The 17,600-nt window shown below is 56.9% G+C and overlaps 1 protein-coding gene across 1 annotated transcript in view; it reads left to right on the top strand.

Moving 5' to 3' along the window:
- Nucleotides 1-17,600, top strand: part of LOC121468988 (uncharacterized) — a 418,875-nt gene that overhangs the window by 182,178 nt on the left and 219,097 nt on the right. Inside the window, exon 5 of the mRNA XM_072921310.1 lies at nt 5,540-5,836. Within this exon, the coding sequence (XP_072777411.1) occupies nt 5,540-5,836 (297 nt within the window). The remainder of the gene's footprint in view (nt 1-5,539; nt 5,837-17,600) is intronic.

The raw sequence follows: 17,600 nt of genomic DNA, 5'->3' as shown, positions 1-17,600 counted from the left end.
CTGTGCTGGCGGCTGTTTCTGGCCTCGGGGCCACTTGGCACGGGCCACGCCACTTGGCCACCAGTGGTGCTGCTCTGCACTCCTTAGGCAGGAGCCGATGTCCTGCTGGGATGTTGGCAACAGCAAAGTGCCAAGGCAGGCTCTGTGCCAGCCCAGCTTCCTGGGGGAGAGATGGCACCAGAGACAGGATTCTGGCCACAGACTGCTTTAACTGTGCATCCCTTATCTCCACCCTGCACTAGGTGGAGAATTCCCAGGGTAAGGAATTCCCGAGATCAATTCCAAGGGGAAATGATTGAATATCTGCCCTGGGTCTGGCTCTTCTTCTTGCCCAAGCCAATGGCAAAAGCCGTACCCATGGCATCTTGGTTTCTTTCCCCAGCTTCCAAAGGTGTTTCTTTCTTTCCCCTTTCATTCTTTGTACCCAGCCTGAGCTCTGGGGGTGCCAGGGGTTCTGGAGGTCCCATTGTATTCCTAAAGCTGCCATAACCCCCTGGAGGATCTTTCCTGTAAAATGAGTTCTGCTGTCTGAGTCTGTTGCTTCCACAATCCCTTTTCTATGAATTACTTCTTTTAAAGATACCTTAAGAAGTGATCCAGTGGTTGCTGAGCAATCAGAATTGCTTTTGCCCCCCTGTTAGGTGAGATGGTGTCACCAGAAGATATTGAAGCCTTCCTGCCCAGGGCATGTCAGTGCCAGGCTCTTACAAGCACACACAGCTGTGCCGGTTGAGCTGACCATGGGGGGTAACCTGGGCTTTGTCTGATTCCCTTTCCTCAATAACAGCGTGTCTTGGAACTCTTTTCCCTTCTGCTGCCCTTGAAGAGCCATCCACAAAGACATTTTCTGCCTCAGGCCAGGCAATGTCTCCTGAATCTCCCCCAGGCTGGGTCTGGAGCTCTGTCACTTGAATGCAGTGCTGGGTTTCTTCCCAGCCCCTCTGGGGGCTGTTCAAACAGGAGGCTGGGTTAAACCCTTCCCCTGTCCTCAGTTCTAAATCCTCCTGTGCCACTGAACAAGTTTCACACTGTAATAACCGAGCACTGCTCATCCATTGCGAGGCTCTTTTGGTTATCAGAGCTTGAACTTGATGGCAGACTGGAACAGTTGGAGATCCTGTTGTCATCAGGTTTTGGGCCTCGGTTCTCGTTGAAGCTGTGGCTGCACAATTCTGCTGAAAATGAGGCCACTCTGGCCACTGGGTGAAACATTTTGGCCCAAGAATTCCTTTGGCCTGGCCCTGTTGAACATTTACCTACATTTTAAATTTCTTTTCTGAGTCTGGAAGAGCCACAGCTGAGGCATCAATATTTTTGGGTTTTCATTTTCTCAAGTTTTATTCACTTTCTCCTGTCCATACCACAGCATGGAGGCTGTCTGGGGTTACAAAGTCCTACAATGTTCTGGCTGGAACAGAGAATCCTCAATCCAGGCTGTGTAATTCCCTGTTAATCCTCAAAATTTTTGCAGCTCCTTTTTGGTCCAGGGAAAAGTTACTTCTGAGATTGCCCTGACCCTCTCTGTGTGAATCCACCAGGAATCTTTAGTCCCTGCATTTCCCAAATATTTAACCCTTTTCTCCACCTTTTGCCTTGTTTTTTCTTTTCAAATACTCAAAGGCTTTTTCTACCACTTTTTCTTGTGCTCCTCATTGGAGCCATCTGATTCCCTGAGTGGCAGGATAGGAGTGCTGTAGGGAGACATCCCTGGCTCCAAAAGCCCTGCCTTTAGCAGGGACTCCATACCAGGCTGTGAGCCCTTCCTTCCCTCCCCTGGAACAGGGTGTTGCTTTTAGCCCCCACTTGTCCTGGTTGTTTCCAAGTAATTTGGAGAGGCTCCACATCAAATTTTCCCTCTGGGGCTGCCCACACCTCTGGGTTCCCTTCAGCATAGGCCTTGCCAGACATTTGACACAAAGGTACAGCAGCAATAGCCTCTGTATCACCTTTTACAATATTACAATGCCACAATCAACTTCCTTCCTAGTTAATAACAATCAGAGTAGGAAGAAAAGAAATCGGTTTATTTCAAAACTATCCCCCACAGCTCCTAATTGAACAAATGATACCAGCTCAGCTTTCCCAGTTATTCCCTTAATAATGAAAACATTCCTTTACAATGTTCCCCCCTTAGGTGCAAGATTCAGAGTGGATGGAGAGGCCCCTGTGTCCATCAGGAGAGGCCTCCTCTGGATGCAGACCCAGCCTGGATGTTCTCCAGGGCTGCAGTGTGGTGGGTCCCCGGTGGGATGGGAGCTCAGAGAGCCCTGACAATCCATGTCCATGCAGGGGTGGACTCGCTCCTCCTGAGGGTGCTGCTGTCTGTGCTTGCAGTGTCCTTGTGGGCTGCAGCTGGAGCCCTGACTCCTTCCCAGGGGCTGTTTGGGTGGGCTCTGCCGTGGCCAGGAGGGCAATGCCTCTGCCAGGTGCTTGTGGCCGAGGCCGTCCCCTGGGTGCTGGGGCCCCCTTGGGCCCTGGGGTTGGTCCCTCAGGGGCTGTGGGAACTCTGCCATGGCCTTTGCCTTCAGCTTGGCCTTTTGCTCATCCCTCCTTGCCTTCAGCTGCTGTGCCTTTGTGCCCAAGTGCTGCAGGGCCTTCTTGTGCCACTCCTGCAGCCCCGGTCACTGCCTGTGGGTGCTCATCCTCTGAGAGCTGCTGAGCTTTCTGCAAAATCTTTCCTTTCTGCAGGGACCCAAACCAAATCCTTAACAGAAAATCCTGATCCATCCATGTGCACTCTGCATTTCCCAGATGTTCCTTTGTTTTGCTCCTTGTGCTCAGGGTCCCCTGCACAGCCCGTGTGGCAGAGCCGGTGCCTGTCCTGCCGCAGTGTCCAAAGGCGGCCCCCCCGGCGGGCAGGGCCGGCAGCTCCCCGGGGCCGGGCAGCGGCCGGGGCGTCCCGCAGCCTCCTGGGGGCCGGGGGCCACTGCCGGCCCTGCCCGGGGCTGGTGGGCTCAGGCAGCGCCCGGCGCTGAGCCCCGGCTGCCCCACAGCCCCGGCCCGGCCCCGCAGCTCCCCACAGGCCCCCAGCCCTGCTCCCGGTCCCGCACCTCTGCGCCCGCTGCTGCCGCTGCCCACCACAGAGAAACCCCTGACATCCTGACCTCCTGCTTTTCCTCTGCTGGAAACTGGGAATTCAAAGTATCAGCTGGCAAATTGTCAGGATAAGACCCTGCTGAAAAACATCTCAGTCCTCTGTATTGTTCTCTTCCTCCTCTTTTCCATCATCCTTTTTCTTACCACACACATTCCTCCTGCTGCTTCTTGCCTGAACCATATTGCTGCACACTCCCCTTCACCCGATCCCTTCCCAGCACACCAACACCATCCATCCCCTGTTGTCCAAATCCCTTCTCCACTTCCCTTATTGCCCCCCTGGGTGTCCATGTCCTTAATTACCTCTGGGGGAATGTGCAAACCACCTCAGCATTCTCCCATGGGACCCTTTTGAGACATTTTGGGGTCATCATCCCTTTGGCCAGGACCCCTCCCTGGCTTTCCCTTTTCTCCCCTCCATGGGTGCCCTGCCATGTTCACTCCCCGAAGATCCCAGGGCACTCACTGATGAGATTTTCAGTGCTCTCTCCCTGCTGACTCTTCACAGACCCCCCTGATGTGTCACTCGTCTGTCTCCTGGTCACTCCCGGGTCCCCAATCAATCCCCGGTGCCGCCGCCAGCCAAGGGAGCCGATCACCCAAAGTGGGTGAGGCACCTTCAGCTGCACTCCCTGCCCCAGGGTGTGCGGGAAAATTGACATCACCAGAGGATTCTGTCCACAAAGCAGACAGAGAAGTCCTGTGAAACTAATTTCATTTCTAAAAATGGGAGAGGCCATGGGACATTCCCCATGGGATCTCTCCAATTGTTGGAGGACACAGCCTCCTTTTAATCCTAATTCTCCTGGCCACATCTCCCTCTGCTTTCCCCACTGGCTGAAGTACTTGAGAGCTACAGACTTCCCAATCCACCTACTACATACTCCCTTAATATGCTCCCTGCTTTTATATAGCAAATGATATTCATGGCTCTGTTAAATCTTTGTTGTTCTTCTGGAAGTTCATGAATAGAGCAGGGCCTTGGCTGAGCATCAGTCTGTGTCATCAATTAATAACATTTTCTGAAACTGATGGTGTCTCCTGTCACTTCCTTACGTACATATTCCTGGCCCTATTTCTGAGCAGATTTAGAGCATCTGTTTGTAAAGACACTTTGCTCTTGTTTCTTTCATGGGGGTCCCCCGTTTGTGGGACATCCCCCCTGGAGCAGGGTGTCCCCTCTTTGCTGCAGGCGCAGCCCTCAGGCAGAGCTCAGCCAATCAGAGCCCGCGGCGCTGATGACTCACCAGTTGCCAGGCAGACTCGCAGCTCCCCGCGTTCCCCACCTGGACCCCACCTGCGCCCCCCCCTCGGCCCCATCGCCCCCGCGAGGGGAATTTGGGGAGGTGGGAGTGGGGCAGCGCCAAGGCCGGGCCCCCCCGCGCTGTCCTGGCGGGAGCGGCTGCAGTGGGGACCGAGTGCGGGCGGGAGCGGCCGAGAGCCCAGCGCTGCCCCAGCCCGACCTGCCCCAGCTCCATCCCTGCCCCTCGGCTGGGATGCTGTGGGTCTGGGGGGAAGAGGGAGCCGGCAGTGGGTGCTGGGCCTGGGGGCAGGAGGAGAAGGGAAGGAGAAGCAGGCTTGAGGAACAGAATGGTCAAACGATGCAGGTGGCAGGAGAGGGTGGGATTGTGCAGGAGAATGAGGAATAGCAGGAGGAAGAGGAGTGTGAGGAAGAGGAGAGACACAGGAGGAGGAGAAGGAGCAGAAAGAGGAAGCAGCAGAAGGTTCCACTCCTCCTTGTATAAGCTGTCTCCCCCCAGCCCCAGGAGCATTTCTCCCCCCACATGCAGCAGGTGACTGTGGAGGGGGATCCAGGATTTTCCCAGGGTGAATCTTGGTGTTTCTGAGCTTGCTTGGGCTAAATTTTAATTCTTAGGTTTTATGTGGCAGCTGAATCCTTATGTTTTGGAGGAGGTTTTTGCTGAGTTGTGATGTTTGGGGACTTTTTGATCTGTGTCTTGAAGTTTGTGGGATTTTGGGGCTAAATCTTGGTGTTTTGGAGGTTCTTACAGACACAAGATTCCCAATGACTTCCTGAGATGAACTGGGGCAAGGAGGAACCTCGAGTCCAAGGTGCTCTCCTCTTGTTTTTTTCCCCAAACCAGGATTTTTCATTCCCTGGGCGTGTCTGGATGGAGGAGGAGGAAAAGCCCCGGAGATGCTGCAGGAGGAGGAGCTGCAAACCCAGCCCAGGGAGCTGCGGGGAGGAAAGAGCCCCCCTGAGCCAGGAAGGCGGGCGGAGATCCAGCCGGAGCTCGGAGCTGGTGGAGAAGCCTCATGGCAGGGAGAAGCCCCACAAGTGCTTGGAATGCGGGAAGGGTTTCAGCCGGAGATCCAGCCTGATCGTGCACCAGAGGATCCACACCGGGGAGAGGCCCTACGAGTGTGGGGAGTGTGGGAAGGGGTTTCGGACCAGCTCCGAACTCCTCGTACATGAGCGGAGTCACACAGAGGAGAGGCCCTTCCGCTGCCCCGACTGCGGGGAGGGCTTCAACCGCAACTTCCACCTCACCGTGCACCGGCGCATCCACACTGGGGAGAGGCCCTATGAGTGTGGGAAGTGTGGGAAGGGTTTCAGACGCATGTCTGGCCTGATTGAGCACCAGGTGATCCACACTGGGGAACGGCCCTATGAGTGCTTGGAATGTGGGAAGAGCTTTGGGCGGAGCTCACACCTGAGAACACACCAGCGCATCCACACCGGGGAGAGGCCCTACGAGTGTCCCCAGTGTGGGAAGAGGTTTCAGACCAGCTCCAATCTCCTCCTACATGAGCGGATTCACACAGAGGAGAGGCCCTTCCGCTGCCCCGACTGCGGGAAGGGCTTCAACCGCAACTCCCACCTCACCGTGCACCGGCGCATTCACACTGGGGAGAGGCCCTACGAGTGTGGGAAGTGTGGGAAGAGCTTCTCCAGGAGCTCAAACTTGACCCAGCACCAACGGAGGCACCACTAAGGGAAGCCCTGTGAGTGCCCCGAGTGAGGGAAGAGCTTGGAGTGAGGAAAGAGAGTGAGGGAAGAGCTTGGTGCGCTGCTCCAGCTCCATCCCCCATGGGAGGATCCGGGCTGGATGATCCCCAGTGACCCCCGTTGGGCAGAGCCCTGGTGCCCCCGTATGGGGAATAAAACAGAGCGTAAAGCAATGGAGCTGATAAAGGGGCCCAATATCTGAGGCCTGACTGAGCAGAAACTGTGGGAGACACCGACACAGTTTAAGTCTCCCTGGGCATGAAGTGACCAGAAAAAATGGTGTGAGTCTTTGTGATAAGATAAATGTTCCCAGGTTACTGGATGTCATGAAGAATGTGTAACCAATGAGAAATTGTACCAAAAACAGAGCCCTATATAAGGACCCTACAAGTAAATCCCTGTATAAAAACCTGGTACACACAATAAAATTGGCTTTGGTCTAATCTCGGATGTCCCTGTCTCTCCATGGTGGATAACCCTGTTGTGGGTGATCCCCGTTGGGTGGGGGGAAGGTGTTGGAGGGATTTCTTTCCCTTCTCCTCGTGCTGCCGTGGTTTGGTTGGTAATAAATTCCCTCCCTGTGCCCGGGCTGGGTCTGTTGTCCCCGTGCCGCTGCTCGGGGCGGGATCTCTCCCGTTCCTTCTCTGCACTCCCGGGCCTCTCCTCAGCCAATGAGAGAATGCGGTGGACAAGAGTCAGCCAATCAGAGAGAGCGGCGCTGATGACTCACCAGTTGCCGGGCAGACCCGCAGCAGGCAGTGTTCCCCACTCGGACCCCGCCCTCCCTGCCCAGTGCCGGCCCCGCCGTGGGGTCCCCCCAAGTCCCTCCCCAGTGCCCCCATAAACTGGGCTGGGTTTAACTGGGAAGCGTTACTGGGAACACTGGGAGCAGGCGGGCAGGGGCAGAGTGACAGCAGGGCTGGGGGTACACAGGACCCCCCAAAATCAGCGTGGGGATGGAGCGGGGGATCCCGGCTGGGCCCGAGGCCACAGGGAAGCTCTGCGGCCGCCGGCGGCTCGGGAGCTCTGTGAGCAGAGAAACAGGGGTGACACCGGGCTGGGGGCCCCAGGTGGAGCACCCACAGTCTTGGGGAGAGGGGACATGACCCCCGGGACCCCCCTTGACCCACTTGCACAGGTAGAAGCCGAGCCCCAGCACCAGGAAGACAAAGCCCAACTCATAGTCCCTGATCCCCGTCTGCATCTTGCTGCCGGTGGCGTCCAGCGGCATCTCTGAGAGGCCTGCAGGCATCAGGACCCCCAAAACCTCTCACCGACACCCCAAGCCTCTCCAAGCACCCTCCTGATTGCTCCCAGTCCACCCAGGACCCCCTGAAACTTGCCATGATCCGTTCCTCACCTCCCCAGGACCCACCAAAGCCTCTCCCATCCCTTTCAGAATCCCACAACCCCCTTCCAGTCACCCCCCACACCCCAGTACGCCTAAACCCTCTCCCAGTCCCTTCTCAGCCCCACCAGGACTCACCCAAATGCCTCCCAGTCTCTTTCCAGCACAACCAACCTCATCCCCATCTCTGCTTTTCCATCCCCAATCTCCATCCAGCTCCTCCAGGCTCACTCTAGTCCCTCCCAGTCACACCCAGTACCCCCAAACTCCCTTCCAGTGCCCACCAGGACCCCCAGAACCTCATCCCACCAGCTTCTTCTCTGCTGAATTCCTAGAGGAAGACCAGGCCCAGCTACTACCAGACCTTCAGAGAAAACTCCACCCTTCTAGAGATCACCACTTCAGCAGCATTTCATCTGCCACTCCAGGAGGAGCAGCCACCATTTTAACTGGACTACTACCAACACCCTGACTCCTCAGGGTGTCAGGTTTCTGCCTCCATCACTAGTTTCATTTGTACTAATTGCATTTTTTACATTATTATTTTTATTTAGTTTTTTTCCTGGTAAAGAACTGTTATTCCCATTCCCATATCTTTGCCTGAGAGCCTTTTTTTAAATTGTGATAATTTGGAGTGAGGGTGTTTACCTTTTCCATTTCACAGGAGGCTTTTGCCTTCCTTCACAGACTCCTGTCTTTTCAAACTTAGACATGGGCCTTGTTCGTTTTTTGTCCCTTGTGTGTGTGTTGTGGGCTCAGGTCTGTCTCTAGATCCCCTTGTGGGCAGGGGCGGCCCTTTTGGGCTTGTCGAGCCCCTTTGGGGTTCTGGGCTTGTGCCCGGAGGGTGGTGTGGTGGGCTGAAGGGCGCTGCTGAGGGGCTGCAGGTGCCCATGGCACACCGCCCTGAGAGCGCCCGGTCTCGTCTGATCTCGGAAGCAAAGCTGGGTCGGGCCCTGCTGCTGCTGGGGGCAGCGAGGATGACGTCGAGGATGACGTTGAGGATGACAACCTCTTGCTCCACCTGACCACCGGCAGGCTGAAGATGGTGGACTTTGATTCTGACATGTCCTTTAAAGCCAGGTTCCACAGGGAATTTGCAGATCAGTCCACACACAGAGGGATGCTCCCAGATTTGGGCATTGCTCAGCCTGGCCGGGAACCAAAGGTTCCCCTTTGCTGGGGCGGATGCAGCTGATCCTTCAGTCGGCTGCCAGGCTGCTTTTGGCAGGGCTGGGGGCATGGGCTGGGGTGGGTACGAAATGGGAGTGGGCTCCTGGCCCTGCCAACAGCCCCCAGCACCCACCGTGCCCCGGGTGGGGCTGGGCTGGGGCAGCCAGCCCGACACAAACAAACCCCCATGGTGGGAGCAGAGGTGGGACTGCAGAGCCTGTGCAGGGGCTGCTTTGCTTTGCAGGCAGGGAAGGGCTTGGGCTGCTCCACTGCCCTTGTTTGCTTTGGGATCACCACGGGGGCAGTGCAGGGGAAGGGAGAAAGCCTGGGCTTCCCTCACCCATGGTGGGTTTTTCCCTGGCATGCAGGGGTTGGGCCTTCCCCAAGCCTCTGACAGAGATAAGATTTTTGACCTTTTTTCTTGTTGCCCTATTTGTCTGTAATCTATTTTCAATTTGTTGTTAATTTTTGTAGAGGAAGCGTTCCAGGTGTGGTCCAGTCTGGATCAGGAAGTGCGGGGCACCGCGGGCGGCTGGGACAAGGGGACAGGAGCCTTCAGCTGACGGGGCTTTCTGGTTTCTCTCCTTGCAGCCGGGCTCTGCGGGTGCTGAGGCTGCTCTGGGCTCTGCCAGGGCCCTGCTGGAGCTCAGCACCGGGCCGCAATCAGCCAAAGGAGAAATGGGGTGCCCTGCAGCACAGACTTGCTTGAGCATTTCAGCAACACAGCTCAAGTTTGCAGAGTGTGCACCTCCAAGGTAAAACATGACACCCCCCAAAAAATAAACTTGTTCAATAACTTCTGAAATGAAATCAATCTGGGATGACCCCAAATGACGTTTTCCAGCTTGCTCAAGCTGTAGCTCAGCCCTTCTCTGAACAGTTCTCTCCCCACCTGCCTTTTACTGCCCAACTGCTCCCTCTTTTCCCGCAGTGAGTTCCCAGCCCATTCCAGTCTCCATCACACTGTTGCCTTCCTTGGTGCCCCTCACCATGAGGAAGGCCGAGCCCCAGGCTTAGGGACTCATCCTGTCACTGGCTGAGGAGCAGCAATGTCTCAGAGGTCCGGTGGGATTTTAGTGTCATTCAGAGCTGCTCTCCAGCCCCCAGCTCTCCTCACTGCTGAGTTCCTGCTCCCTTTTCCTGGTCCTTGCAGCAGGATGAGCTCTGTGAATCCCCTTGAGCCTCCCCACTCTTCCCAGCCCATGCACCCACCTCAGTTAGGCTGAAGCTGCAGCTTCTCTGTCTCCTGTGGCACACCAGTGCAGTCCCCTGTGCGGGGAGCCCCAGCCCCAGAGCACAGCACTCAGCAGTGCAGTCGGGGCTGGAGCAGCTGCCCTGCAGCCCTGCTTGGCTCTTTGTGGTAGGGAATGCTCCCTGTGTGCAGCTGTCCCTGCAAGATGGCCCCAGGGCAGAGCCCAGCCGGGCTCCCCCTGCAGCCCCTGAAGCTTGGGGCAGACAGTGGTCCCAGAGCTGAGGTTCACGGGGAGCACCCGGAGCTGTGCCTCGCACTCTGTTGCCGTGTCACAGTCTCGTGTGCAGGGGCAGCTCCAGGGCCTTCTTCCTCTTCCTCCACCCAGGCCAGCTTGGGCACTCTTGGGGCTCTCTGCTCCATGTCAGTGACTGGATTTGTGGCTACTTGCAGGAGAGATGCCTCAGAAAACTCCGAGTCAGCAAGTCCTGCTTTCGTGCCTGGAAGGCACCTTCAAGAGAGAAGCCTCAGGAAGGCTCAGGACAGCAAGTCCTGCGCTCTGGTCTCGAGGGCTCCTGCCACAAGGACAAGAGACTCCTGTCAAGGATGGTGGTCTGGCCTCGAGGGCACCGGCAGCAGGGATGGGAGATGCCTCCGGGGCACCAAGTCCCACACTCTGCCCTCGAGGGCACCTGCAGAAGAGAAGCCTCGGGAAGGCCACAGGTCAGCAAGTCCTGTGGTCTGGCCTCGAGGTCAGCTGCAGGAGTAATACCTCGGAAAAACTCTGGGTCAGACACGAACGAGTGCGCTGTGCCGGGGCTCCTCACAGCACTGCTCTGTCCCGTCCTGTCCTGTCGCATGCACCGAGCACTGTGGCATGGTCCTGTCACCACCAGCTCCTATGTCAGCACATGTCACAAAGGGCCCTTGGACACCCGGCTCCGTTCCATGCTGCAGTGTGTCACAAAGGGCCCTTGGATACCCTGTCCCGTTCCATTCCACGGTGACCATGCTGCACCGTGTCACAAAGGGCCCCTCCACACTCTGCCACCTGCGCTGGGGCCACCCCCAGCCCCCCAAAGTGGCCCAGGTTGGAAGGAATGCCTTGTCCCAAGTGTCTGAGAGAGCCCAACAGGATCTTTAGGAATGGCTCAGACCATCAGCAAACGCTGCCCTGCTCTGCGGGCTCAGAGCAGCAGGAGCCCTCGCGGCTGCCGACGCAGCCACGGCAGGAAGGGCACGGGGCCCTGCACAGAAGCTGGCACGGCCTCCTTGGGACACGTCCCACATGGTGGCCATCCTAAGCACGGCCATGTGACACAGACCAGGAACGTGTGGGCCAGGGCAGGAATGCTGCTCTGACCCTGGGGCCCGGGGAGCGCTGACATCAGCCGCTGAGGCACAGTCCCCGCCGAAGCAGAGTTCCCCCGAGCCCTGGCAGCACCGGTGCCCGTCTGCTGCCCCAGAAACCTGTGCCCCAAAAGGGCGTCTCTTCCAGAGGGCAGCCAAAGCTGGTGTGTGTTGCAGTATTTTTCAGAGAAAGAGGACATGAGTTATGAGATTTGAGCTACTCCAGTCTAGGCCTCAGATTTGGGCCTTGTGAGGCCTTCAAGCCTCTGACGCAGTTAGAAATTCAGAGCTTGTGGCACAGATAGAAATAGGATTAAGGTGTGACGGGGACCACTGGGCTGTCTGGGTGTGAATTAGTATATGTTTATAGTGTAAGGCTCAAGCCACTTTAAGGAAAAGGTAAGCAATGTTAGCCTACCAATCAGAGTGCCTTTGTTTCTGTAAATGATGTAGAAGCTTATATAAACTACCATCTTATCTCGAATAAACGAAGAACGTTTGATTAACCACATTGGTTCAGATCTGCGTTTGTCTTGTCCAGTTTCCCGTTTTCCTGAGATTCCCTGGCTTTTGGTGTGCACTGGGGGCTGTGCTCCGTCCTACAGGGGCTGTTGGTAGCAGCACCTGGAGCAACTGGTGGCAACACTTGGTGCCTGTCAGATGTTGTTGCTCCTTCCCGGAAGGATTTTTTCATGGAAGGGATTAGCAGCAGCACAGAAACACCAACAGCTACTCAACTTCACAGGACAAAGAGAATCCACCAAAACACTGTCATGTTTCCTTGTGCTTTTGCGTCTTTCTTGCACTCTGAAAGAAAAAGAATTAGCCCAAGCCCTGCTATTCAAATCTCCAGCTGCTGTGTGTCTTCCTGTGGCAGCTCACGTGCAAACACAACTGGCTGCCTGCTCAGCTCGGCACTGGACGGCCACAAGCAGGGAGGGCCCTGGTGAACATCTCTTTGGTCTGGTGGGGCAGCGAGGGCACAGGAGACAAAGACTGCTCCTCCCGTGTTCATGGGGCAACAGAGAGATTTTATTTCCCAAGCCCCCCCTCACACAGGGCTGCCGTAGTGCTCTCTTTTCCCCCCTTTTGTCCCAGCTAGCTCCGTGGGGGGAGGCGAGCGCGGGCAATTTCCGTCTTTTCCGGCGAGCCCTCGCGGGCATCGGCTGGTGCTACGTGGGTCTGGGAGCAAAAGGCAAGTCCTGCGGCGAATAAAAGGAGAGAGACTTTTCTCCTGGTGGCAGAATCCGGGTTTATTGCGGCTTGGTTGGGAAAGCAAAAACCAAAAAGGCTGCGGCGTGCCGCGCTGGAGTTTGTTCGTGCCGCCTTGCCGGTTAGGGACGGGGCGGCGTGCTCCGGAGCTGGCCGCGAGCCAGGGGAGGCGGCGCGCGGGGCCGCGGCGCTGTGGCAGACACACGCGGGTGCCATGGCGGGGGCGGCGGCAGCGGTGGAGTGGAGCGGAGCAGCCGCAGCAGGGTCGTCTGGAGCAGCGGCAGCGGCAGCAGCACGTGGGGGCCGGCAGAGAGAAAAGCCGCGGCGGGGGAGCGGGGCGGCAGCAGCAGCACGCAGTGGCCGGGCGAGAAAAAAGCCCGGGGCATCCCCAGCCCGCAGGTTAAGTACCGAACAGGGGAAACCCGGGGCAGCCAATGGGGTAACGCCACGGAGGGTCTGAGGGCAGTGGGGTGCAGGGGTACATCCAATGGGGAATGGACAGGTGGAGGGTCCCAGGGCATCTGCCGACCCCGCCGCGTGACTGACAGATGCCCTGAGATGTAAACACAATGACTCTGCACTTTCCCGGGAAGGCAAACCGCGGGGACAGATGAGAAAACCCGGGGGGTCGCTACAGAGCGCGGGGGGGGTACATGGAACGAAATTATACATAATAAAACATATAATAACACAATTCCACACCTGAGGGACACCTGAGGGACACCTGAGTGACCCCTGGGCACAGGTAATGTTACACCTGGGGACGGATGCCACACCTGGATACAGGTGACGTCACACCTGGGTGGGTGCAGGGAGACAGAGCCACCTGTGCAGGGACACAGTGATGTCACGTGTATGACATCATAGTCCAGGGAAATCAGTTGGAATTCAAGTATTTGATGCTGTATTTAGAAAAATGCAGTCATTCATGCAGCCCCAGCTTGAGGGAGCACCCAGAAATGGGGAAAAGATGAAGGGCCACCAGAACAAATCCTACAACACCATGGACCAGCCCCTGGGAACCCAAACCAATTCACATCAGGAGACAGAGAACCCATTTATCATTTCAATGGCATCATTAGATTAAAAGCTGTCCTCGAAAAAAACCAACCAGACAGCTCCAGCTCCTGACCTTCCTGCTGACCAATCCACTGAAATGAGGAACACAACATTTCACTAGGGGATGGGACCAGATTTTCTGTGAGCAGAAAAAGCAGGAGTTTGTGGAGAACTAAATGATTCAAACTGCTGTTGGCAGAGAGACGACAAAGGTAAAGTCCTGAGAAAGATAAAAAAGGAAATAGGTGAACAGTTTATGTATTGGTCCAAACATGGAAAGGATGGGAATGGGACACACTTTCGTGGCTCCTGGGAAGACCAGGGGTTAAACAAATGCTGCTTCTCCTCTTCTGTGCTGCAGCAACTCTCATCTTTTTACCATGCCCCACACCTTGGCAGTGCAGCTCATCCAGCAGCTGAGCCAGGGGATGCAGGTGGCAGCCAGGCCTCCTGATCCACAAACGGCTACAAAAGGACAGGGAATGAGGGCACCGAGAATAATCCCAAAACCAAAGAGGACCCGGGAAGAACAAAACAGAGTCAAGGAGTGAATCTGCCTGGAGAGAGAGCCAGGCACTTGTAGATTAGGAAGCTACGGGAGAAACCCTCAGTTCCAATAAATGTCAAAAATTGACCCAGACAGCTGCTCAAAGTCCCGCTACATTCCCAAACTTCGAGGAGAAGAACAAAGGCTTAACAGAGCCATGAGTATCGGCTGGCATACAAAAGGAGGGTGCATATTAACGAGGACAGGCAGCAGGCGCATCGGGAAGTCTGAACCTTCCAAGGACCTCAGCCCGTGGGCAAAGGCAGAGGGAGATGCAGCCGGGAAAATGAGGATAAAAAGGAGGCTGCGGACTACAACCATGGCAGAGAGCGCACGGCAAATGCCCCACGGCCTCTCCCCCTGCTCGGCAATAAAGTCACTTTTACAGGACTCTTCGTTCTCCTCCGGCCACAGAAACCTCCGGCGACGGGAATTTCCCCGCACGCTCCCGGCCGCGGGGCAGCCCCCTCTGTCCTACCCACAGCAGCCGGGCCGAGCCAGCGCTGCTCCGGCAGCGGCTCCTGCCCAGGCCCCGGCGGGAAGGAGACCGCGGGCAGCCGCTCCCGCCGCGCCCTCAGCCCGGGGCCAGCACGGGCCGGACACGGCACCACCGACCCGCCGCAGCCCCCTGCCGCCCCCTCCGCCCGCAGCCAGCCCCGAGCCCCCGCAGAGCCCAGCGCGGCTCCCACCTGCGCCGGGGCCGCCTCCGAGCTCCGCCGACGCCGCCTCACCGCGCTCCGGCCGCTGCCGCCGCTCCCGGGCCCGCACAGACGCTCCCGGCGCCAATGGCGCCGCTGCCCGCCCACGGCCGCCCTCAGCCCGCCGCCGGGGCCGTGCTGCGCCCCGCTCCCACCAATCAGCGCGCCGCAACCGCGACTGACGGCACCAGCGGCCAATGGCAGCGAGCTGGGGGCGGGCTCTGCGCACGGCCCAGACTCGCCCCGCGCTCTCAGGGCCCCCCGCGCTGCGTGAGGGCAAAGCCGGAGATGAGCAACAGCCCCGGGACGGGCCCGGGCCCGAGGCGGGATTGAGCTGCCCACACAAACAAACTTCTCCGCACCTCCCGCCACGGCTTTCCCGGCCCTGCGCCTTCCGTGCCTCCGGCTCTGCGGGAAGCCCGGGAGCCTCCCTTCTCCTGCCCCTCATTAGTGCATCGGTGCTTGGCTTTCATTTCCCCCAAAAAGGGAAACCTGCCCAAAGCCCTGTGGGTGAGCGGGGGAGGGGAGAGATTTCTGGCAGAAAACTCCAAAGCCTCAGAGCAGGATGAGGAGAAGTCAGTGCAGAGCCTTAAATGCAGCTTTCCCCACGGCTCCCTGCTCCCAGCTGCACCTCCTCCCCCGGCAGGGCAGGAGACAGGGAATGGGGCCGTGCTCAGCTCATCCCCCGCGGCTTCTCCCTCTGCTCAGGGACAGGAGTCGTTCCCTGCTGCACCCTGCGCTCTCTCCCAGCCGAGACTTCTCCAGGAAGTTCTCCGAGCCGAGTCCATCCCCTGGGGCACAGCCCCCTCCAAGTGCTGCAGCGTGGGTCACTGTGCCACGGGCTCGGTCCTGCCAGGCCAGGCTGCTCCAGCGGGGCCCCTCTGCCCACGGGGTCACAGCCTCCTCTCAGGCATCCCCGAGCTCCAGCCTGGCTCCTCCAGGGGCTGCAGGGGGATCTCTGCATCCCCACGGACCTGCAGGGGGATCTCTGCATCCCCACGGACCTGCAGGGGGATCTCTGCATCCCCATGGACCTGCAGGGGGATCTCTGCAGCCCCATTGTAATATATGTTACGGAATAATTCGTACTTATGTAAAATATACATCAAGTCAGTTGTGCTTGTACAAAAAGATTCTTAAAGTTTTAAAAGACCAGAAGCAGCAGCCGGGGCTGCAGAAACCACAGATGACCGAGAAAGAAAGACCTAATTTACAAATGAAAAAACGTGGCTCGGTGCAGAGATGGGCTCTTTCCGGCGGCAATCCAGGAGGCACCCAATGTGAAAAACGCATAATATATGGCTCTTTGCGCATAGTTACTGTATGTATTATGTTCGTTTGATTCGTAGTGCTGTATTAACATTTTAATAGCATGGGAAATGTAGTTTTGTAGTTAAAATGAAGCTTTCGTAGTTAAAATAGAAACTCCTTATGTGTTTTGGTTTTTATTTTAAGGAATGAGAGACTCGCTTTGACGTAACCATCACAGAACGCCTAAATCTTCCAGAGAAGAGGAATTTATGGCTTTCTTGTCAGAAGAAGCTAATTTCTTCAGGCCTTGCCATGGGGATTAAAGGAAACAGTTGGCATATAACAGACAAGAGTTTCTTGTTTTAAATAGAATGTATGCATAACCATGAGGGATATATGAATATGCAATAGTGTAGTTTTAAGGGTGATTCCTTTGTTCACAAGGTATGCTTGTTGTGGCTTAAGTGCCCGAGAGCTCCGGGCTGGAGCGGAGGGGCTGCGGGAGGAGGAGGAGGGACAGGAGGAGCGGCGGGAGCAGGAGCGGGAGAATCCCGCCGCTCGCACCGCCCGCACGCCGGGGCTGCAGCACCCCCTGCCCCGCCAGCATCGCCCCAGCCCCGAGCCGCAGGGCAGGGGGAGGCCGAGCTCGCCCCGGCTCTATCGAGGGGTCTCCGGGAGGATTTTTCTGGAGAGCGCTCGGAGCCGGCAGATGCCGAGCCCCGGATCCCTCCGGGCTCCCCAAGAGGAGCTTTTTCGCGGGGAGAGGAGCTGTGATCGCCCCTCGGAGGGTCCCGGGGGACCACGTGGGGCTGGCCCGGTGCTGACAGGGCGGGACATTGGTTTTGGAGATCTCCGTTAGAGCCGGGGCTGCGGAACGTGGGACCCCCGGGGCGGCAGAGGGGAAGGGGCGATACCGGAGCTGGGGGACCCCCGGCAGCCGGAGATGAGGCGGGGACGGGACCCCTGAGCCTGGCAGGGCCTGTCCTGGGGTGACCTCACGATGCTCGTACCCCCATTGGTCCGTTTTGCCTCGAAATGAGTTCTGCACCTTCAGGGCTGGTTCTGAGAGCGAAGAGGGGGAGGAAGAAGCACGCAGTTTGTTTTCAGGAGCTGCACCCACCCCTCCACATTCCGGCTCCTGGGCTGCTGAGATGCCTTAAGGAGCTGGGACAGAGGCCAGACGGAGCCAAGAGGAATAAAGTGGATATTTATTGAAGTGCCTTCAAAGGCCACACCCCGGCAGTACCGGAGCCACGGTCGAGGCTCTGCCTGGATGGCTCCGAGATGGAAGCAAAAGAGGGCTTGGTCATGAGAGCTCACATTTTTATAAGTGTTAGTCCGTTTGCATACAGGATTTAACTGCCCAGTTAATAGCTTCAAATTATGAAGTTTTATTCTCCTTGCTTGCCTGCCTTATGATTTTCCTGTTGTTTGTGCTTTGGGCCTGAAGTTTGAAGAGATTGTCCTTGACTCTCCAGCTAGAACAGAATTGTTTTGTCTTCACCACCCTGTGAAAAGATCCCAGGAGCACTTAATCTAAAGCTAGAAGCTGCACACCAAAACAGAACAGAAAAACTTAAACCTGAGGTATCAGTTGTCTGCCAACAGACAGCAGGACAGAGCTCTCCTTTGCTTTTAGTTAGTTTTTAGCTCGCTGAGGCAGAGAAGTTCTCTGGGTTGTGGTTTTTCTTTTTCTTTGGAGCTGTTTA

This window comes from Taeniopygia guttata, chromosome 36 (genome assembly GCF_048771995.1).
Source record: "Taeniopygia guttata chromosome 36, bTaeGut7.mat, whole genome shotgun sequence".
Lineage (NCBI taxonomy): Eukaryota > Metazoa > Chordata > Aves > Passeriformes > Estrildidae > Taeniopygia > Taeniopygia guttata.
Note: the sequence above shows the minus strand (reverse complement) of the source record. Positions and strands in the feature narration are given on the sequence as shown.